The 22,929-nt window shown below is 41.6% G+C and overlaps 2 protein-coding genes across 3 annotated transcripts; one reads left to right on the top strand and one right to left on the bottom strand.

The window, feature by feature from the left end:
* The first annotated feature begins 568 nt into the window (after positions 1–568).
* Positions 569–5,759, top strand: pnpla4 (patatin-like phospholipase domain containing 4). Of its 2 annotated transcripts, XM_071902120.2 has the most exons (7): positions 569–742; positions 1,885–2,073; positions 3,223–3,317; positions 3,547–3,682; positions 4,101–4,166; positions 4,603–4,755; positions 5,465–5,759. In XM_071902120.2, the coding sequence occupies exons 2-7, from the start codon at positions 1,894–1,896 to the stop codon at positions 5,594–5,596; spliced, it is 762 nt and encodes a 253-aa protein (XP_071758221.1). In that variant the 5' UTR covers positions 569–742; positions 1,885–1,893; the 3' UTR covers positions 5,597–5,759. The 2 variants fall into 2 exon arrangements, with proteins under 2 accessions (XP_071758221.1, XP_071758222.1); XM_071902121.2 differs by lacking the exons at positions 569–742; positions 1,885–2,073 and adding an exon at positions 2,254–3,125.
* A 3,997-nt stretch (positions 5,760–9,756) lies between these two features.
* On the bottom strand, positions 9,757–21,480 carry sts (steroid sulfatase (microsomal), isozyme S). The gene is made up of 10 exons (XM_071902116.2): positions 21,355–21,480; positions 18,654–18,828; positions 16,609–16,730; positions 15,889–16,011; positions 14,648–15,050; positions 14,246–14,382; positions 12,129–12,266; positions 11,531–11,690; positions 11,084–11,205; positions 9,757–10,404 (listed from the first exon to the last, which is right to left on the bottom strand). The coding sequence occupies exons 2-10, from the start codon at positions 18,806–18,808 to the stop codon at positions 10,010–10,012; spliced, it is 1,755 nt and encodes a 584-aa protein (XP_071758217.2). The 5' UTR covers positions 18,809–18,828; positions 21,355–21,480; the 3' UTR covers positions 9,757–10,009.
* Positions 21,481–22,929: the final 1,449 nt, after the last annotated feature.

Here is a 22,929-nt window from a genome sequence, read left to right as displayed (position 1 = left end):
TGTCTATTGATTGTCTTTTTTTTGCATTTCATGTGAAAAATCATGTAGCGTAATACATTTTAAATGAGCTACTACTTGTAGTTTTACTAAACCTATACTTTACAGCAGTAATTTTACATTCTCAGCAAAGTAACAGTACTTCTATTTGACTAGGAGATTTTGGTATTTTGGTGTCCATCCCTAATGGCTTAGGCTACTTCTGACAAAAGCCATCAAAAGCGTGCTTTTGTGACAATATCGCCAAAGAGCTTTTATTTTGAAATCCAAAAAGGTAGCACAGGACGGGGAGTAACGTGACATTGCGAATAATAGCGGAAGCATGGTGACTTTGCCATCAAAATAAAAGCGTACAATGTGACACTTTCGGAAAGCAAAAAAGAATAGGTCTGTAAGTAAACTTTATCCTGCACATAAAAAGGTGGGTAAATTGAGTTTAGGTGTGCTTACTCTCCGCGACATCCGTGATTTTAACCAAAAGCAGTTTCTGAAGGCCGAAGTTTTTATTTTGAAAAAGTTAAGCGGAAGTTGTAGTGTTTACTATGTCTGGCTTGACAAAGGTGCTCAAAGAATGGTGCTGAGATGTATTGTGGTTTGTAGCAAAAACGATGCATTTTTTTAGGAACGTTTTGCTTGCAGTAACCAATTACCTCTTTCCTATATAGTCTCTGTACCTATTCTAACTTCACAACCAGTCAAAAAATGAATTCACGTTAAGGTTTTCTCTTTTGAGCCTCTAAACACGGTATGTCCTCTTCTTGGTCAACTTTATTAGCCTAGGTTTTCCTGCATTTTCACATAGCAAGTCTTCCTTTGACGAAAGTCTGAAATGATGAAGTTGTTAGGTTCATACCTGAGGTTCATAGAAAACTTATTCAGCTCACTATTCCTTCACAACGTTCCCACACGCAAAGTAACAAAGGCTATGTGATGTGTTGACATGTAGCTTGATGTGTAGAAACCACATAGCATAACATGGTCTATATGAAAATATCGTATCTTATAACAATATATGTAAATATGCGTATCGAGTATGTAAACATTACAAAAATGCCCTCGTGGATATACCTAGGCCTATGTTTTATATGCATTCCCATGTATTTACAGACATACATTTGACATGGAATTTTCTCTAACGATATATTATCCAGTATTTGAAATATGGGCTCATACAAGGATACATCATACATAAATATAGTAACTTGCGTTTTGAAATAGCTTGCCAGGATAGATTTTCCTATTTATTTATATTGAAATGTCAGATGTATACAGCTTCTTAAGGCCATATTTCTGTTTTTCTGTGGGTTAGTACATTAGGCTATGTTTAATAACTGATATACAATATTTAGGATGTCTTGTAGTTTTTGTTTTGCAATTCCAATTACTTCTTCTCTGCAAAACAGATGTTTGTGTATTGATACTGATAGTAGACTATACTGGTTTGCTAATACATCGGCTGGTATTGTCCTTTTATTAAAAATCACATATAGGCTATTCAAAGTCGGCCTCCTCTGATATTATGGATATAATGCTGTTTATTTGATTACACATTTATGGTGGAATTGAGTGTGCATGAATATGTTTTATCATTAGTAGTAGTAGTATGAACAGTAGTAGTATCATCCTGGGTTTCAATGGAAAGTTTTAGTTTGTCTAAATGCTGTTTCAAAGGCTTTTCCACCCTGACAAGAATAAAATTATATGGGAAATCTTGCAATTGTCAAATATAGAGATATTGAATATCGGCACAAAATATTGACTATTAGCTTCAACCCAAAAATACTGGTATTAGCCTTGAAAAACCTGTATCAGTCAAACCCTAATTAATAACATTTGACTAATGAATGTCGTGCCATGGATCCCAGTTAATCAGCTCTATCTGTGCAGGCGGTGAGCATGGCGGTGCTGAACTTGTCCTTCGCTGCGTGTGGCTTCCTGGGCATCTACCAACTGGGTGCCGTAGGGGCCTTCCTCCGCCACGGGGAGAGGCTGCTGGGGTCCCTCAGGGCCTGTGCCGGGGCCTCCGCTGGGGCCCTGGTGGCTGCCGTAATGATCACGGCTCCAGACAAATTAGAGGTAGAGCGTGACTGCGTAGAGTAGACCAGCGGTTCTCAACGCGGGGTCCGGGGAACCCCCAGGGGGGTCCTCGAGGGTGTTTCAAGAGGTTCCCCAGCAAAATGAGGAATAGTTTAATTTCACTATAATTTAAATCACTGGAAATGATCACTCTGAGAGAATGTGTAAGAATGACTATTGTAATCACAGGTTTTACTCTCACCACTATTATTCCGATAGTGTTGACAGTTCTACAAACCGTGAGCTTGGAATTCTAAGGTTCTATCTGGGTGGAGTGCAGTTCTGAGATGTTCAGCATCAAAGATTTGACATGCCAGATGGAAAAACGTTATATTTTTTGCGATATTTAACACCCAAATGTTGTTGTTTTTTTAAATAACACCACACAAGCATACGGTAACATTCAAAGATCATGAATATGTGGATAACTCAATTTTAATAAAAAAAAGTCAGATAGAACCTTCGAATTCCATGCGCATGAAATGTACATTGACATGACTTCTGTTATTTCCCCTCACATGTGACAGATCTGATGTTTTATAACCAGTGTGAACAGCAAAAAGCTGCACTGAGTCACATTTTTTCAATTCTGATCCAGACCACATTTTGGTACAAAATCAGATCCCGAGGCACACAACCTCCATGTATGTAGGCTCAAATTGAAATTTGTCAGCGTTGCCATGACACTAAGTAAATCTTACATCATTCGTCGTAATGAGTCATAATTTTGGCGCCATGGCAGTTTGGCTGAGCAGCGTTAGCATGGAGGCCAAAGAGACACAACAATGGAAAGAAAGAGAGACGACTTGATTGGTATTTGGGGAGACAGTCAAAACTTGAAGGCACATACTGTAACGGAAATGTGTTGGAAACAATTTGGAGGGAAATGAATATTGATTATTGGAACCCCTATTGGAACCCCCTTCTACTTACTCATGCGTCTTTTCAACATCACTGTCAGTTCATATTCCTATCAGATATGGGTTACACATCCTAGAATAGATGAACAGTCATCCAAGAAATAGGAGCAGCAATTTGGGTGTGAGCCTGAGGTGTGAATGCAGTCTTAGTGATTCAATAAACCGTCACGGGCCGAGGGGGAATTGCAATGAGGTGTGATGCCATTGCGCTTGTTTTGTTCCCTGACAGCACTGCAAAGAATTCACCTACAAGTTTGCAGACGGCGTGAGGCGGCAGCGGTTTGGAGCCGTGACACCGGGCTACGACTTCATGCTCACCCTCCGGTAATTACTGTCCGGATACAACTGCGAGCGCTCACGCGGAACTGAGCAAACATCCGCGTTATATCGTAGTAATAGCAAAATATCAGATTTGCACGGCCGTGCCTTGGTGTACGGCCAACAGATTGTGTAATAATTACATGTCGCCGTAAAAAGCACTGCGTTTATGGCACCCAGCGGGGCCGTTATTAAAAATTTGACAAATGAGCATCTGTGGCTGGCTACTCTCTAGGGAGGGGATAGAGGAGATTCTGCCCAGCGATGCCCACAGCCTCGCCACCGACCGCCTCCACGTCTCAATAACGCACTCCAAAAGCGGCGAGAACCACATCGTGTCCAGGTTCGCCTCGAGGGACGAGCTTATAAAGGTACGCAGCTGAGCACAACGCCATGCCACATCCTTTTTTTCCATAAAGCTTGTCTTCTCAGTGTAAAACACGGTCATTAAATGTTTATGATTGCTTTACGTCCTTGTTTTCCTCGGGTCTACGGCCTGGTTCGGGCTTTTACTGGTCTGACTCAAAAACGACACTCGGAAAGTGAACACATGTATTATAAATCTGTACATGTCTCTAAGCAACGCCAGACATACGGTTTGTAGGCCCCCATAGTGATATCTGAGTCTCCTTTGCTTGAGATGTTGAAGGATTTTTTCATAGATGTTGCAAGAGGTGAAACCTTGAGATATCAAGCTGTCTCACGCTATAGAAACATCGTCCTGTAGGGCTCCGGGTCAAAGACTGTTTACTGACATGACTCATTTTGCTTCTCTTGTTATTTCTCAAGGCGCTACTGGCCAGTAGTTTCGTGCCTGTTTACGCTGGAATTCGACCGGTGGAGTTCCAAGGACAGGTAATGGGCTAATTCAGTCTGCTGGAAAGATGCACTGGCCCTACAATGACCCTTGTGTTATTTCTGTCCAAACATTTTTCTTTTGCCAGTGGTACAATAAATGCACATAACGTCTTACAAAATGTTTCTGGCTGAGGTGAAATCATTCTTTGGAAGGAAAAGAAAGGTATTCAGCGTTGTGCTCAGTTCACCCAAATCCTTTGAGATCGTCCTTGTCCATTGACTCATGTTTTTGGGAAGGCTCTGTTCTGGTCTGTTCTGGGTTTTCGCTGAATTCCCCAAATGCATTTTAGCCCCCAAACAACCCAGTCAGTGCTCCCTTAACGTACTATAGAGTAAACATGGACATTGGACAAACAATGAACATTTCTGTTTTCCCTATCTGACTCATTTTAAACCATGAGAATCCTCTGTGGACCTGCTCTTGTTTCGTTAGAAATGGATCGACGGAGGGTTCACCGACTGCCTGCCTATCCTGCCGGTTGGACGTACCATTACCGTATCGCCCTTCGCCGGGCCGCAGGACGTGTGCCCCGTCCACAGGGGGCGCTTCAGCAACCACCTCAGAGTGGCCAAGATGAACGTAATGGTGAGCGCTGGATCAGTAGAATTACAGGACAGTATGTCAGTGGTTCTCAAAGTGGGGTCCGGCGTCCCTCAGGGTTCCTTAAAGGGATACCAGAGGTAGGCTTGGGCGATATCCAAAATCCAATATCGTGATTCTGTCCTGCCAAAATATTGCACTATGCGGTATTATCACCATTCACTGTAATATAATTACATTATATGTGATATTGCGGAAAATATCGCGATATTCACAAAATATCACGATTTACTAGGATTTACTAGGAATTATCCCAACCACAGAATGTATAAGATTGACTTTTGTCATCCTAGGTTTCACTCTCACAACTATTATCTCCCCATGTACAGTGTACACAGTTCTACAATTCAATACTAAACCAACAATGAAAATCTTCCCATATGGTTTCTTGAGACTAAATGACAAAAGTATCAAAATCAAAAAAGTACTACTGACTCTGGCTGTAATGTATCTATTTGGGGGCCTGTGACATGAACATGTTTGCGAACCTCTGCAGCACATACAGTAGCATATACATGTCTGTTAATCATTGCCCCTTGGCTTTGCACAGCTTATGTTACTCTCTGTGCAAATAACAGCTTTTGCCAGTTCATCGCTGTCTCAATCATTGGCCTTCTAGGAGGCTTTTTTCCCCTAGAAATTTGTGGTGTCTTTCCCTTTTTTTGATATTTTGTGTTTTCTCTCATTTGCTTAGTTTTCCATGGAGAACATCATACGGCTGAACCAGGCCTTGTTCCCTCCGTCGGCTACTCGTATGCAGTGGTTATGTCAAGAGGGTTTCGATGACGCAGTGAGGTTTCTGAAGAAAGAGGCCTGGATGCATTGAGGATTGGTTTCCCAATGTAAAACAAATCTTGGGACGTAAAGAAAAAGTGTGATTTAAATGCCAAAAAGCATGTACAGACTGAATTTTGTGGATTTTACAGTATTTATGCATCTGATTTTAGTTTGTTTTTTTTATTAATCAGCTAAATAAAATTCAACCCAATTGCTCAAAATGTTCTCAATACAAGTTGTACTGTAACAAGACATATAACCGCATCATCAAAACAGTGTGGTAAAATGATTGAAATGGTCACACAAATATTAACATGATTTAAAGTGTTCTCATGCAGTGATTTTGTTGAAAAACTTTGTTGATTCACTCATATGTGAACATCACCTGTGTTACGTTTCAGTTTACCCACATCCTTAAGATTCCTTTTATTAAGAGGATTAAGGACTTTATGAAAAAAAGCATGAAAGCGCGAGTGGTGGGCTTCAATCAGATAAGCGGACTACCATCACAACACAGATTCTGGGCATTTTCCTTCCGTATATGTGACAGCGGCTATACATGATGAAAAGCAGTCATGTGTGAACACGGACTCTCCATCAATTTTCCAAGGAGGCATTTAATTTCCCTCAGCTGGAAGCGGTGGTGGGAAGAGAGAGAGCAAAAAATAAAAATACCAGCACTTCACAGGAAGTACATACAGCTGTCATGGATGTCGAAAGGTCCTCCAGGACACGGATGGAGCGGCCTGCCTTTGAAGTGCCGCCGCAGAAATGGATGTTTCAACCTCGACGGTTTCTCCGCTGCCGGGTTACCGTTTGATTTCCTCCGGCGTCGGGGAGACGTGAGCGGGGTTGCCGATCGGTTTTCGGGGCCGGCTGAACCGGCGTGTGAGCTACACCTCCCTCGGGAGAAAAAGTCTGAGGATCTTCTGAGGATACAGTACAGCCCGCTCCTTCGCCGAGGCGGTGGTGCCAGGAAAGAGGCAAAGGCAAACTGATTATGTTGCACTATCCCCACATATAGTCGACCTATCAGTGCTCAAATGGCACCAATTACAAAAAGGCCTTTGTGCATGCTTCACTACGGTACATTAGCTTGTATAGTCTTACAGTATATAAGACTTTGAACATATTTCTGGAATTCAAAGATGGATGGATTTCAAAACTCTTTATATTATGTAACGTAGAAAAAGTGTCTGATATGTACATGCAAAATCATTTTAGCATACATACACACACAAATGTACGCACCACTGTTTCCCCACTGGTGTTATGCAAGCCCACCTGATGTTTCTAATAATGAGGCTCAATTAAGGCCTCCCCTTAATTTACAGTTTCCACCTGGGGCTAGACATTCCCCAGCCGGTGGTTTTTATACATTGTTTAGGCTCCTCTTCTTGGAAAATTCTGTCTCAATAATGGCATACCAGAGGGGACTACTCTCTGGAAGCGGGCCAGCTAAAGGAGCCCATTTGTTTCTGTAATTATTCAGCTGCTGACTTCACTATACCGTACCACAAAAGTGCACACACCTGCAATGTGTTACTCTTCCTTCAAGCATGTGCAAATGCACAGAAAATGCGGTGAAGGTAAACATTTATTAATGAACATTCATTTTTATTCATGGTCTTGATTTCAATTTACATGTGTGAGACAAATTTACTGCACCCAGTTAGTGTAGGTTGACATCTTGAGTTGATTGAAGCTTTTCAACAATGAATTGGACATTCAGCGGCACAATGTAAAACATGGTGTTGAAAAATCACCTCCACCTATCTCGGCAGTGGGAGCTTTGAACTTCCAATACCCAGAATCAGTAAACTGCAACCCAGCCGCTCTGTGATGCTTTATACCAAAGGAAACCAAAGAGATAAGAGACAAAAGATCTAACGTTGGGGAGTCCAGCTTTCTTTGGACAGAGTGATCACTCACTGCTGTTTAGGACAGTTTGGATTTCACTCTTGAGTTTTGATTCGTCAATTTCTGTGTGTGGAGAAGTGTCCATACCCGACACCAGAATTTCTTTTGGGCAAATAGTGTGAATCTACATCTCAATTAGTGGGGATTGGACACCCTTCTCTGTTCCAGCACCACGTTGTGTTTAAGGCTGATCGTCTGGTGCAGCTTCAAACTTTGACAGCTCTGCCCTGCTTTGGATCGGTGAGGTGCATGTGTAGTACGTTGGCATGGCTGTGATATACAGCTGGTGTTCCTCATCTCGCCAGCATCTGGGTTGCTGGTGGAGAGGTCAGCGCTGTGCTCCGCTAGCCAAACCTAAACACTCAGGTCGGGGGGAGGGAGATAAACAGCTGGTCTCTATCAGCACCGAGTCAGCAGCCAATTCACTACCGCTGATCATCTGATATGATTACAGCCACGGCGCTGCTGCGATTAAATGCAGTGCCACTGCAAATTTGATTTATAACAACCACTCGGAGGATATCGCTCACAAATCACCACCGCTGTGACAGGATTAGGCGTAGATGCTGTACAGTAGTCTAGACTTGCATCAAGTAGTGTTTTAAATCTGCTCAGAAAGCCACAGCAAGGTACGTGCCAGATTGATCTTGCATCATGGTTTACAACCAATGGAGCTGAAATTACAGTATTCAGAGATAATGGTGATAGACGTGTGGACAGTACTGCAGTACTTGCTTCACAATCAAAAAGATGAAATGTTGAGCTGGCTTTGTGAAGATAGGTCATCAGACTGATTGAATCAGGAACTACAGTGTAAACAAAGTTTTACAGAGTGTCCTCTAAGATGCTGTACTGGGTCAGAGTGTTTTTCATTTAAGAGTGTAGCAATGTTCCAAAATGAAACCTCTTATTGCAACAAGGCTATTGAGGGAGTCTGCTCTCCAGCATCCTGCTATGCACTTACAAAAGGTACAAAAGAAATTGTTCACCTCTGTAGCAGAACGCTGTGTGACAACAAAAGAAAGGGACGGTGAAAGCAATAAAACAGAGGAAAATCTAGCCCGCTTGACAGGGCACACATTGTTGCGCTGCCAAAAGAAAACACATGTAAGCCTATCCAAGGAGTGAATGTAGCTCTGTTACTTCTAATGAGACAGATGAAAGAATTACATTTAGAAATGCGCTCTTTTTGAACACGGCAATTCCAACAGAACTGACGGTGTTTGACAGTTGTCAAGACACTTTCAGCGAGATTTGTTGTCAACAAGATTTGTTGTTCTTATGAGTAGTTTCTGCACATCATCTGAGTCATACAGTAAACAGGAAACTTTTCAAGTCAATTTACTGTAGCGAAAAGCTATTAGTAAAAAAGTGGGCTTTTTTTTACCAAACAAGAAAAACCCAAGGCTGACTTCACAGACAGCAGATACAGTATATATGCCTTCCATCTATTTAACCCCTTGAACTGACATTCAATTCAACAATTCCCAAATATACTGATTTGTGTACTTGAATTTTGAATTAGTGCAGTGTAACACAATATGCAAATGGCCGTGATTGAATGAAAGCAAAGGATCTTGTCTTTCTCTTGGTACAAGCCACTAGATGCTGCAGTAAACCATAAATGCTCAATCCACCTAATGTTCATCTTAGGTATTTCAGACAGTTATACCGTCTAACTGAGCACACCAAAAGACAACAAAGCATACCAATTCAAAAAATTCCAAATATATGCATACACTGTGTTATAAACCCTTCATTTTAGGCATGTCAGTTTAGGTATATGTTCCCATTGTTTTGTGGTCAGCTCAAGTTAAACATATGTACTCCCAGTCGAAGCACTTCTTAATCATACAAACAATCACACAATGAGGTCAGAAGGCAGCTCGATCTCGCTTGCCGTGCGTTCAGACTGCGAGCAACACGATCAACAAGTCACTGGAAGTCCATTCATTTCCTATAGAGCTGAGCGACCAGGGAAACTTGGCCTATGCATGGACCGCAAGCTTATAGGCTGAGAAAAGTATGCCACGGCTGGAATTTTCCCAGTCAACAGCCAATCAGATTCCTACACTTCCTTGTTTCCCTACCAACGTGATTTTGTTTCATGAATAATAATTCTGCCTGGCAAGCGCAAAATGGATGAGAAGTTGAATCCAGCCATTCAAAGCTTCCCAATTCTCTACAACTTTTATCTGAAAGACTACTGGAGTAAACGTCTCAAAAACAATGTTTGCAATATTGTTGGGGTAGAGGGTAAGCTCTGAAGTAATTTTATTGAGGTTTTTTCTGTTTGTTTTCGATGCTACCTAATTAGCGCTTGCTAGCTAGCTATGTCAACTCATCAAAACAATGTAACTATGATAGGCAATACCAAAACAGCAAAAAATACATCCTTTATATACATAGCTTATTTTTCTTGGTCATATCTATCACTACATAGATTTAATCAGAGCCTCTCACACCGCCCACAATCGGTCAGAATAGTGACCCATCAACTGAGTTGCCCGTAGTGTGAACATGTGGTTACAGTCAACGATGGTTAACCACTGAGCTGTTCCTCTGTAGTGGCCCCAAGGTTGCCCTGGTCGTCCTGCTGGCATCTGCAGAGCTGGGCCAGCGAGGAGCAGCAGGGCTGCAGCCAAGGCTTCCACAACACGTTCCACACGGACATCTGGTTCTCCACGGGCTTCACCGAGCTGCGGTGCTGCTCCTCAGCCTCTCGCATCGCCGCCAGGACGGAGTGAAAGGCCGGCTCAGTGGCGGGGGTCAGCGGTGTGGTCTCTGAAGGATCGCTGGAGAGCTCAAAGAGCAGTGGCGGATCGTGGTAGGTCACGGCGTCCGGTGTGCAGAAGCAGACGTGCGTGTGGAAGCAGCCCGTCTCATTCTCCGGGTAGAAGTTGGGCGTGAAGTAAAAGGCTTTCCACACACTGCTACCTGGTGAAATGCATAGAAAACTGCCTGTAAAGCTACAATATGCAGCTTATTGCCTTGAGGCAGGAAGTGTTTTGTTAGTCCCGCCCTTCTCCCTCTCAGTTGGTCAAGTTCCCGTCTTAAAACACTTGTCACTCAGGAGCCGTCTACCTTGAAGCAGCATCTAGCCTGATTGAGGTAACTAGCATCGGCAAAGCCACCACAGGCATTGAAAAACGCAGGCAACCATCAATTAAAAAAAAAAAAGCAATGCCGATGTTCACAGTGTTTTTGAACACTTCTTGTCTGCAAACATATAGCTTCACTGTTCTCTTGTTTCTTCCTGCTTTCCTCCATTGTTGTTGATGCTGTGACTTCTCTGCTTTGTGGCCGCTAGCCTCACCTTGATAGCCACAACCAGCTCAATGCTGGCCACATCCATAGCAAATGGTATATACCCCCAATTTCAGGCAAACAGGGATTTAGGCTTGAATACACAAGATCACAGACACACACAGACTGATAATGTAGAATATATCCTGTTATTGTAATGTCAAACAATTGTATATTGTAGCTTCAACAATTAAAACTCTGGCAAGTTATTAGCTGATATTTACACAGTTTATACATTAGATCTTGTTGATTTTGTGTGAAACTAATTAGGACGAGTGTGAAACTAATTAGGACGATTGTTAAGACTTACTATTTTGCGGGTGCCATCTGACAGCGTTCAAGTAGGCGTTGCAGTAATGAAAGAGAAACTCATGGTTTGACCTCTTCACTCTTCCCTGCAGCAAAGCCGTGAGGTCATGGCCATCTATCTCTCTAAAGAACAGGAGACACAAAGTCAACAGTAAATTAAACTCTCCGACATGCACGCTTGGAAACCACTGCTCATTACACTGAATCGCAATGGCTGATCAAAGCGGGTGATCAAAGGCGTTGGATTATCTTAATACCACCGCGAAAAACCTTTCTTCATCAGCACACACGACCCTGGTTCACACTCACTGCGAGCACATTGTGTGATTAAAAACATCCAGAGAATCGCTTTGGCTTTCTTTGCCTTTTCCTTTTCGTAAAAAGTGACCTAGATTTCAAACTGCAGTTGTTTTGACTGACACGTGTGGAAGCTGCGGTGCCGGCTCACCTGTCCTCTGGGAGTTCTGCTCCGGTTAGCTGCACCACAGTAGGAAACAGGTCCATGTTGCTGGTGGGCTCGTCTACCTGCCCGCCGCCGGGGAATTTCCCGGGCCAGCTGAGAATCCCCGGGACCCGGATCCCTCCCTCCCAATTTGTGGACTTCCCTGCTGCTCAAACAAGAGAGTGTAAAGTACAAAGAAAACCACACAAAGGCAGAAAAGCAGTTTTCATATAGCATTCATAACTCGGCAAGTCTCGTCTTGAAAGGTTGGTGGGTTGGTAACTAAAGGAATGACTCGCCACATGCTGAGATAAAAGAGCATAGCAAATAGTGGCCGGCTTACAAAGCTCTCAGCGCTGGCTTTCAATCAGATCTGCTCTGTCCATACAGAAGGATTACATCAAATCTGAGTGTGTATTGACAGGGCTGTATGAACCTTTGTCTGGCAGCCAGTCTTAAAACATTGACTAGGAGTTTGCTGCTCCTTTTCTTCGGGATAAACCTTTCCATTCCGAGATCTCTGCATCACCATTGTGAATGCCAGCCTGAGATGTAAAAGTGAATTTCAGCAGAGGGTCCCGGGTGACGTCTTGTCACGCCGTACCTTTATATATGCCGTTCCATCCCCCGTGGACCTCCCCTTTGGCAGAGATTTCCTCCAGGTGGGCCCCCTGGTCTGAGGTCAGGTACACCAGCGTGTTTTCTCTCAGCCTCAGCCTGTCCAACGTCTGCATGATCCGACCTGAGATCAGAGAGGATAGAGCTGAGGTGACCTATAAATAATGAACGGTACAGCAGATGTTTTTTTACCACAAACAGCGTGGGCGGCAGGATCGCAGGCACTTGTCACCCACTGAGCTGCACAGGGCCTGGGGTTCACCGTGTATTGCCGAATTTGGAAGGATGAATAATGCCTTCAGGTTTGAAGAGAGTGATTAAAACTGATTTTCAAATGAATTACTATTAAGTAGGGATGGGACGATACGCTTATCTCACGATACGGTTCGATACGCGATACGGGGTTCACGATTCAATACAATCACGATACAATGTAATAAATAAAAGTTCAATGATTCAAGTCTGACTGTGCAGAATTATGTTTATTTCTGAGCCACAAATCTTTCTAGCAATGGCATTGGCTGCTAGAATGTGGGCCTAAACAATTTAAAAACGTCATTACAAAGTGCAAATAATATAATTTTGATGGAGAGCTTGTGAAATTGTGATGGTCAAGCCGTCTCATTTGTGATTACTACAGCAGAATAAAATGGAGCTAATATCACGATTCATTTTTCTGCCCCACGATAAGTATCGTCACATTATTGTATCACGATATATTGAATTTTGATATATCATCCCATCCCTGCGATTTAGTAATAATAACTTCCATCATATTATTCTCTAAAGCACAAAATTGCTGAGATTTCTGGCTTTCAAAAGTCACTTTCTGGCCTGTACTCTCTTTCAGAACAAAAACTCCAAAAATTTTCAAACCCATACAAATCACGAATTAGGATTGTGAAGGCCAAAAACAAGGACGGTTGAACACTATAATTGCAAAGCTTTGAACAATACATAATATTCCAGACATGATGAGTCTCTCGTGTCCCCCAGGGCCACAGTGAAATGTCATTTACTTTTACAGTTTCGCCATTGGGCCGATGCTCTTATCTGTGTTTAATTGTCTTAGAATAAGTGCGACAGTAGAATGAGCTTCAATTCCTAGATGACATTCAGACAGCCAAGAGTAAGGAGCGCAGGGGGTCAAAGACACGACTCCCCATGTATGACTGAGAGCTGCTGAGAAAAGAAAGAAGAGCCGGGCAGGAAAGGAAGAAGAAGTTCCCATCCGGCGAGTGAAAACACAACACAATGATTCCCCCTCCCCCTTCGTGCTGACACAGTGCTCCTCAAGCAAAAATAATTGGGGTAATTACACGTTCATTAGGAAAACAGCCCCCTGCATTTAGTCCACTGTGGTTTCATGTCATGCTGCGGCCGTCCTTGAGACTGTGCAGTGATTCAGGTGGAAAGACAATGTGGTCGTTTTTTTTCAAATGACTGTAATAAGGACTGCCTGATGTGCTTAAAAAAAAAAACGAAGAAGAAAAAATGAGATTTAAAGTGATATTTCACTTTAGACGAACATTTTTGCAATTTGGCTTATACACCTCCATAGAGGTTCTGGAGCTGTCAGCCTCTAATATTAGCTGCCCTTGGAATCAGCTGTCACCACGGCATTCAGGATTCAAGTTCAGCCCTGCGGGCAAAACGACTACTTGAAGAGGTAAAGCCAGGACACAGAATGAAATAATCTTACCTGGATGTATTTTGTCTTGATAAAATATGTTTGAAGATCGATTACTAGATTGGGTTCTCAAAGCTGCGCTCGAGTTAGATTCGATTTTTATGTACAAAATACGGCCGTCTTATCAGCCTAAATCACAGTGGGGCTGCAGCAGAAAAGAGCGTCCCATCCTGTAAATGGCTGTAGATTCGCTCTATTTGCCCAAGTGAAATTCTGGTGTTGGGTATGGCGGGAAATCTTCTCTCAAAACTTAAGACTGAAATACAAAAGTGTCTCCTAAACAGAAGTGAGTGAGTGCATTTGCAACAGTAAAAGGTATGGTTGAAAAAAGAGAAAATAAATGAAAGAAGGCAGGCTCCCTTGTCTCCTTTGAGAATAAAACAAATTGATTAAATAAAGCAGCTTCCACTTACCTACGCTCCAGTCCACCTCATGGACAGCGTCTCCATAGATACCGTGACGGCTCGTCCCTCTAAACGGTGCCGATGCAAACATGGCTGTATGCACCTGGAGGAAGGAGAAGAAGAGCAGGAAGGGCCTCGCTGTGTTCCTGGACAAATATAAAATACTGTTAAATGACCAGGGCAAAAATAGGTCTGGTGCAAGATGACTTTTTGTGAATTGACATTTCAGGTCAAAGAAAAAATAATGGAGAGTGATTCACTGACAAGAGCTTGGAGGTGGAAATGGCCCTATGATTCAGATAAACTTTTTGTTCTTGTGTCTAAAAATGCCTTCCCTATAAAGCATTCTCTTAAATCATCACAATACACAATTCATTTGACAATATGCGGGTCAGGAAAAACAAAACGCACCTTTCTAAGAAGTCCACGGCTTCGCGAGTCATCCTCTGCGTCAGGTTTTCTGAAACGAACGGCTGCTCCACAACGCTGTGGTTCCTCATGAGCACGCAGTTGAAGTTGGGGTAAGTCGTGACCAACGCCGCAAAAACACCCGTGGCCAGCAGCGCCAGGCTCAGAACCAGCCCTTTCCGAACGGTGACCACACCCTTGTAATGCAGTAAGGCCGCAGTGACCAGGCCCATGCCCACTGTACTGTACGGTATGTACTTGTGGACCTGAAACACGGTGCCGTGGCCCGGCTGGCAGTCCCGCACGTTGGTCAGCGAGATACCGTAGAAGTGGTCAAAGCCGTGTGTGCTGGGGTGGTGGCAGTGATCATCGCTGCTCTCACAATTAAGTCCCAGGTGCCATTTTCCTGAAAAAACCCACCCAAAAGAATAACTATTTGATACAGAAAAAAAAATCAAAGCCTTGAAAACAGAGTGACAAAAGACAAAAACCCCTTGAGAGCTGAATGCATTATTTTGTGCCCTTTGTTAAAGCTGTACAAGGCAAGAGTTTTATGTAAAAATACACTTGTCTTATCAGTCTAAATAAGAAATTGAGGCTGCAACAGAGAAGAGCGTCCCATCCCTACTAATCAAAATGCTGTAGATTCGCTCTAGGGCTGGTATTCAGAGTTGGGGTAGTGGGGATTTATCTGCAAAATTGTGCGGGTCGGACTGAAGCTCTTGCTAGGCGCCTCTGGAGCAGCTATGCGTCCCGGGCAGAGTTTCCTCAAAAGTGTTCCCCAACATCTCCATCAGGATTCTGACTTGCGACGCAGGATCTTTTCTACTACGATGTCTGTGCTGGAGAAAAGGTGGCGGCCACTGAGTTTTTGATTAGGCTTATAGTGGGTATTATTTGATTTAATGCCCACTATAAAGACAACAGCTTCATTAGCCTAATAATGTATTTAAATGAAGGGAACCTCTTAGGCCTCAAGCCATTTTGAAATTATAGCACCTGATATTGACATCAAATTAAATAAAAACAGATTAATGAATGAACAATGCAATGATGCAAGACCATATAATATGCTAATTAACAAAAGGCTATCATATAATTGGAAATAGGCTTTTAGGTCTACTTGAACTATGCTATGTTTCTCTTTAGACCTGTACAATTTAAAATCTCTTGATTAAAGGCAAGTGCTTCTCTTGGGAAGGGAATGTAACTAGCCTGCTGAGAGAGCGCCAAAATGAATGCACCTATAAGAGCGGTCTCATAGCCTTGTTGTTTGGCAATCTTGGCAAAGGTAACCTCTTGACTCGGCAGACCTCCAGATGCTGCAGAGAATATATAGACGCCAAGTCCACCATGACCAGCCATACCTGTTCAGCAGGAAAAAGTAGAAAGTCTTGTGACACATTCATTCTTGTAAATGTATATACATACATGCAATAGTCATTGGATGGTACCTCACATGCAGTACAAGAAGTGGACAGGTGGATGTACATGAATTCACAATATACATAGACAAAAACATTGTTTCCAGTGTAGCAACTGTCCATAGAGGGACTAGGAGTTTGTAGTGAGAATGCAGTTGAAGTGTCAAATGGCATTGGCATGAACTGACAGTCTGTTGAGTTTGTCTGTGAATATACAGTATCCGGACAGAGGGTAGAGTTCATTCTAAATGGTAAAAGCAGGGTACTGTAGTTTGTACTGGGTCGAAAGCAACACTCATCAAAATACCTTCCGTTCAATAAATAACAAACCAAATAAGTAAGCTATCCTTGGGGACGGACGCAATCATTTGCCCCACGTGACGCTGCTTAACGGTTCGATTGCAGGATGAGGACTCAGCGCTTTTTTTCTCTGCAGACCTCGACCGCAGTCAAACCATTAAGCACCGTGTCACTCAGTAAAGCTTTTTTTTTTGCGACGCTCCTAAAGGGGGAAAGTTAAGTCGGCGGGTCTGAACTGGCCTGATCGTATCGGGTATCGTCCGGTGAGGAAGGCCGCCCTGCTGGGAGTGCAGAGGGGCGCCGCGGCGATGTGGTGCGTCAGCCTCACCCCTCCCTGGGCCAAGCGGTCGATATTGGGGGTCCTGCAAACACAATTAATCACAAGCACCGCTCTAACACAGGGTATCTGCAGGTTTTCAGAAAGCCAAATTTAAGACTTTTTAAGGCCTTTTTAATGCTGTCGGGAATTCAATCTAAGACCAATTCATCATCCAAAATAAAGAAACAAAAATCTGTCAAAAACAGCCCACTTCAATTTAACAGAGCTAATGAAAGTTCTGAAACTATAAATGAGCAGAATAAGAAAAAGGACACCAGGAAATTAAATGTTTAAGGACAAGATCTCCAGCGTCTGGCATATTGTATTGTTGAGGAAGAAATGGAAAAGTACCTATACTAAGCAACATTCCTATATGCTCACTTAATATGTAACCTTTGACCCATATTTACACCTTAAGTGCCTAAAATTCAAGAATACTGAATCTGCTTCACCATTATAAGATTAAACTCTAAAAGTAACACTTGTATGGTGAAAAAAGTAAGACCTCTAATAACTATTTAAGACATTTCAATACTTTTTAAGGCCTTAAATTTAGATACTTTTTCAGACTTTTTAAGGACCTGCAGATACTCTGTAACATCACAACTCAATAACGTAGGGATGTCATGAATGAATGAATGAATGAATGAATGAATGGATCATTCATATAATCAGGTAGCCTCACTGAAATCTCTTTTTCAACAGACACCTGAGAACAAAAAACATTCATAGAAATGACAAAGAAAATACACAATACAATTCACATATTCCAGCAGACAAAGAGTCAGCAACATACAAGGACACTAGACAAAGCAATCTCAAACAACATAGAAAATGTGAGATATCGTTGCTGTCAAATCATTGAGCTGGACAATAAATTCTAATTTCAAAGTGCTTTGTAGTGTCTTCTACTTATATGGTGCATGGTAAACTTCCCCCTACCACTGAATAAGTGCGAGTTTTAATGTCCCATGATGGTCTAAAGCCGTTTCAGAGGCTTTTCCTCCCTGACTAGAATAAAATTCTGAGGAAAACACTGGTGAATAGCACCAGAAACCGTCAAAGTTTGAGATCCTGCACACACAACTAATAACAGCAATATCACCACCCAACAATGAAGAGATGTCTTTTTGTCTCCCACAGTGAAATCAGAGGACTATGGATCAGTCTCTGTCCGACACATGTATGCGAGCTAATGCATCTCACCTCCGTTCACTGACTGGCCCAAGGAGGGAGGGGGGGGCGTTACAATTTCCAATTTTAATGACCAGTCAACTCTCCCACACTGCAAGTCTGAATGACATGAAATTTGGTGCGCATATCCAGCTATCGTTGCTCTACAAATTTGCCTCCAGGACCACCAATGTATGTCGTATTAGATTTTCAGGCATTTCTACTTTCTTGACAAAACAGCTTTCCCCCAAAAGGCATTTTCATTATCTGATTTATTGAAAGACTGCTGTAAAACCACATGATAAGCTGTTGAGGATTTCCTTGGCCTTCCTTGCACACTTTTCTACAATCAGTGCTTCTTTTTATGCTTTCTTGTAATCTGTGAACGATTAAATAAACAATGTAAAATCAAATACACAGCAACAGGTCCAGTCTAGTGAATGACAGCTCCACAGTTATCCTGTGGATACACCTACAGGTATTCCTGTCCCACACAATAAACAACCACAAAACTACATGTTAGTTACTGATTGGCCCAGAGGGGGACAGCTTCATTTGTGGAGGACGATGTGTTTAATGTTGCCTTGTATGTGAATTCACTAACAATGGAAATCAACTGCTTCCCGGGTGTCCAGTTTTATAGATCTAATAGCCTGCAGACTACATTGCCAGAATTAGGTTTTTTTCCATTCATTTGAATGAATAAACCCCATAACCCACAGCAGTATTACAAAATATGCTCCACAAGGCCACATGAAAACGCTGTGGAGTGTGAACTAGTTTTTTTTTTTACCTCAAGGTTGTGTTGCCGTAGCAGCCCAGGTCCCCAATTCCCAGGTCATCCACCATCATCAGGACAAAATTGGGCTTGCTGTTTTCCAGAGGAGAGACACAGCTTGCCTCCGAGAACAGCAGCAGCAAACAGGATGGGAGCCATGCGGACTTCATTTTGTCAGGGAGGGGAAACACTGCAGGATAAACCAGACAGAGTAAATTGATATCTTTTAGGTTTCTAGTTTGCAGCTGTTGAGGAAGAAAAGGAAAAGTACCTATATGCTCACTTAATATGGAACCTTTGACCCATATTTACGCCTTAAGTGCCTGAAACTCAAGAATACTGAATCTGCTTCACCATTATAAGATTAAACTCTAAAGTAACATCTTGTGTGTTTCTCACTGAACTATGAGTCTGGAATGTGCAAATGCCCAAACCTCATAGAAAACACTGACCAAGTGTCCTTGACAAAATAATAACTTGTTGTCACCTCTTACTACACATCTCCTTAAAGTGCTACAACTATAATTATCATTGGTTGTTCAGTCTTGTTCATATGACCTTATACCTTTTGACCAATAGCTTTATTATATTCTATCTGCGTTAACATAATAATGAATATTCAACACTATAAAACAGTGTAATCGTCCAGATTTTGAGTTCCCTGGCTCCCAGCCTGCAGATTGAATAAACCTGTCAAACTGCCACTCTCTCCTCCTGAGTTTCCTTGCACACAACCTTTGGATTCTCCTTGTGCAATGAGAAATCATTAAGTAGGCTACAGTGTGTCAGAGGACCTTGCCTGCCTAGACAATGACAGGATTTAGGATGTAAGGACTGTATATTTCAATAAACTTTGGTCAATATTGGACAAAAGAGATGCCTCAGATGTCATCAGTGTTGCCATACACATACACCATGCCTTACACTTACCATACCTTAGTCTAAGTGAGTCCAAATTTGTTTTTAATCTAGTTTTTATCATTATAATGGAGAGTAAAGATGGAGCAAAAATCCCCAGCAAAGTATTTAGAAGCTATATATCAAAATAAAATCATATCAGGGAGCATGCAGGACCGATGTTCCCTCTATGCTGATAGTTTGGTGACCTACATCCAAGGGCGGATATTTCATTTCACTGTTGGGGGGGACAATAAACAGAAAAATTTCTCAAGAGCAATTCCTGAAGGGGACACCAAAGGTGCCGCCAAAAGTACTGTTGTATTAAATGTATATAGAGGTCCATTATGAAACATTTCCATAAGCACTTCATTCCTTTCTTATGAAGATTTTATCAAATTGCATTTGATATTACTGGGGTCTTTCTACTTGGCGTTTCGGTGCACTGAAAAATGATCGGATGTCTGTTTTTCTTTTCTCTGCCATTTTAACTGACTGGCTGACAAATAGACACACACACACACACACACACACAGCATGCAGGTTATTTACAGTAGTAGGTGAGATGCAACACCCATTAACTGAATTAAAGCTAATATATGCCTAATTAGATTTAGTTTTCCCGAAAAAGCAGATCTCTAATGTTTTGCTGTCAATGTGTAAAAGTCCAGAACGCTATGAAGCCTGCCAGAAACTTACTTATATTTTAACATAATGTTTGTTGTAATTATGTCTTTTTTATTAATTAAGTCTTCATTTATTTCCAAAATTATGAACAAAATAACATAGTGGCAGCCATTTTACATGCAGTAAGAAAAAAATAATATACTTAGAACCTAATTACATAGGGTAAGTTAATCTTAAATATTATATTATAGAAATATTACTGTTACCATCTACAAAAGAAAAGTATTTTGGTATGAAAACCCGCATTTTGATTTAACCAAGTATCCTGTATCATAAATACATGTCTGGCATTTGTAACAAACCAAACCGCTTGAAAATCGGTCGAAAATTCAGTGAGTTATGAGGATTTTAATTGTGGACAGACCTCCTGCCTCCATACACATACATGCATTAGGAGACGCGGCTGCCCCGTACCAACACGTTGACGCACAAGATTCAACCGCGAGGTAATGGAGCCAACAAAATGTAGTCTGGTTACAATTGTGAATGTGTTTTATTCTATTGAGTGGTAGAAGTAAAGAAAAATGTCTGACACATCCTTTGTTTTAAGTTAACCTTTGCAAAGTAGCTTCTTACTGGAGGTCTGCCACCACTGACACACTTCCAGAGATCCTCCACAGACACTCGTACCGAGGGCTAATGTGTGTGTGTGGGGGTTCGGGGAGGCAGGTAGGCAGTGGACCAAACCACTGTGAGGCGTATGAGGGGGGGACGCAATCTTTCGAAACTTAAAAACGCATTGTTTTGCGTCTATAATTAGCACAAGTGCTTTCAATGCATATTATTATATTATTTAAAATTATATAGTTATGTTTACAATGATATATTGAGGGGGACAACTCTCTGTTAGTCCCAGGAAGGGGGGGTCCGGACCCCCCTGTCCCCCCCGTAATTTCCGCCCCTGCCTACATCTAATAATTTATCACATCGACAAATCATATATTTTGTCAGTCATCATCAGTTGTTGCTCCACGTGAAATGTAATGAATATAATCGGGTTTGGAAGCTTTGGCGGTAAAAGATCAAAGACTTTGCACACATTTTGAAGTTAATATAAGCAGGAAAACCTTGTAGCCTAGCTAGTTGGTTCCCATTTTGAGTTTCAGCCTGTTCAGCCAAGTTCAAAACTTACCTTTAGCTTTTTTGACAAGGATTCATTCTAGGAAAACCTGACTGTCAATGTGACTATGCTACGATAAAAACCGACCTGCAGCAATTCATATTTTCTGAAATACAAATGAGGAAGTTTCTACTACTGTCAAGCTAGCCAGAATAAAAGGTATGGTTTCCGGTCATAACTTTCGAAAGAAAACCCTTATGACAAACGTGTTGTATTTTTTACGGTCTATGCAAAATAGCAAAGCGAAAATTAACATATTTAAGGATGAATCTTCCGTAAATTAAAATACAATTGGTTTTTTCTGAAAAGTTGTGGTTCCGTGCATCCCAATACTTTATAATTCGTTTATATTTTCAAAACTGACGCTTTTATTTTGAAGGCCCAACCGACTATTTTCCCGTTTTACTGTAGCTAACTCTGGTAGCTTGACGCACCTGAAGTTTCTACTTTGTTTACAATTGTCATGTGATTAGCAAGCAAGCATTTCATTGGCTGGCAGTATAAATATCTAGTAATAAATATGTAGTACTTTGAATATCTGGTAATAGTCAATATTTTGTAAAATATACACATACAAATCTTAACAATTAACACATTCAACAGTATAATAGAATAGAATAGAATAGAATAGAACAGAACTTTACCACCTATTTCATGTCGCATATATTTCATATTTTTGGTATATTTGAATATTGTACATATTCTGCATTCATTTTTTTCTTGTCTTACTAAGTTCCACTGCAGCTTTTTACACATCCCCATAATGCTGTAATCTTTAAACTACTTTTCTTCTACTTTTCATTAATATATTTCAACTCAACATGTCCAAGTGTTGAAATTGTTAGGTGCACATCTTCATAAAACCCTCATTTGCTGTATTCCACTTTACATTATTGTATCCTAAAAATGTCTTTGCTGCTGCAATGGCCCAATTTCCCCAGTGGGATCATTTAAATCTTATCTAATCTTTTCATCATATCTTCTCTTAAAGTATGTTAGATAATTTTCATTCCAGCTCATATTACAGAGCCATTACCTCTAAAGCTGCCTTTCAGAACTAACTTGCTACTTCATGGTCACAGCCACAGACAGCATCAGCATGTTTTCAAACCACAGAAATGCGAAGTGTCCTTGCTATTCAAATCCCTGTCTAAATACTTTTCATGCCTTTTTTTGTGTACTGCACCTGATGTGTCTTGCTTGTATTTAGGACTCAATGCATGTATGGAGAAATACTGGCATCTGTTGTCTGAGTCCAAAATTGCAGAATCTAGCCCTTAACATCAGTGGTTCTCAAAGTGAGGGTTTGGGGTCCCTCAGGGGTCCTTGAGGATTTTCCAGGGGGTCCTTGAGGGGGCTCCAGCAAAATAGTTTCATTTCACTAGAATTGAATTCACTAGAAATTATCCCAATGAGAGAATGTATGAGAATGGCTATTTTAATAATAGGTTTCACTCTCCCCACTGTTATCTCCTTAGATTCAGTGCAGACAGTTCTAAAATTCAATACTATATCAGCAACCAAAATCTTATTAAATGGGGGTTTGTGGCCCCTAATGTGGGTCCCTTGCTAGACAGATCATGTAGT

This window comes from Centroberyx gerrardi, chromosome 21 (genome assembly GCF_048128805.1).
Source record: "Centroberyx gerrardi isolate f3 chromosome 21, fCenGer3.hap1.cur.20231027, whole genome shotgun sequence".
Classification (NCBI taxonomy): domain Eukaryota; kingdom Metazoa; phylum Chordata; class Actinopteri; order Beryciformes; family Berycidae; genus Centroberyx; species Centroberyx gerrardi.
Note: the sequence above shows the minus strand (reverse complement) of the source record. Positions and strands in the feature narration are given on the sequence as shown.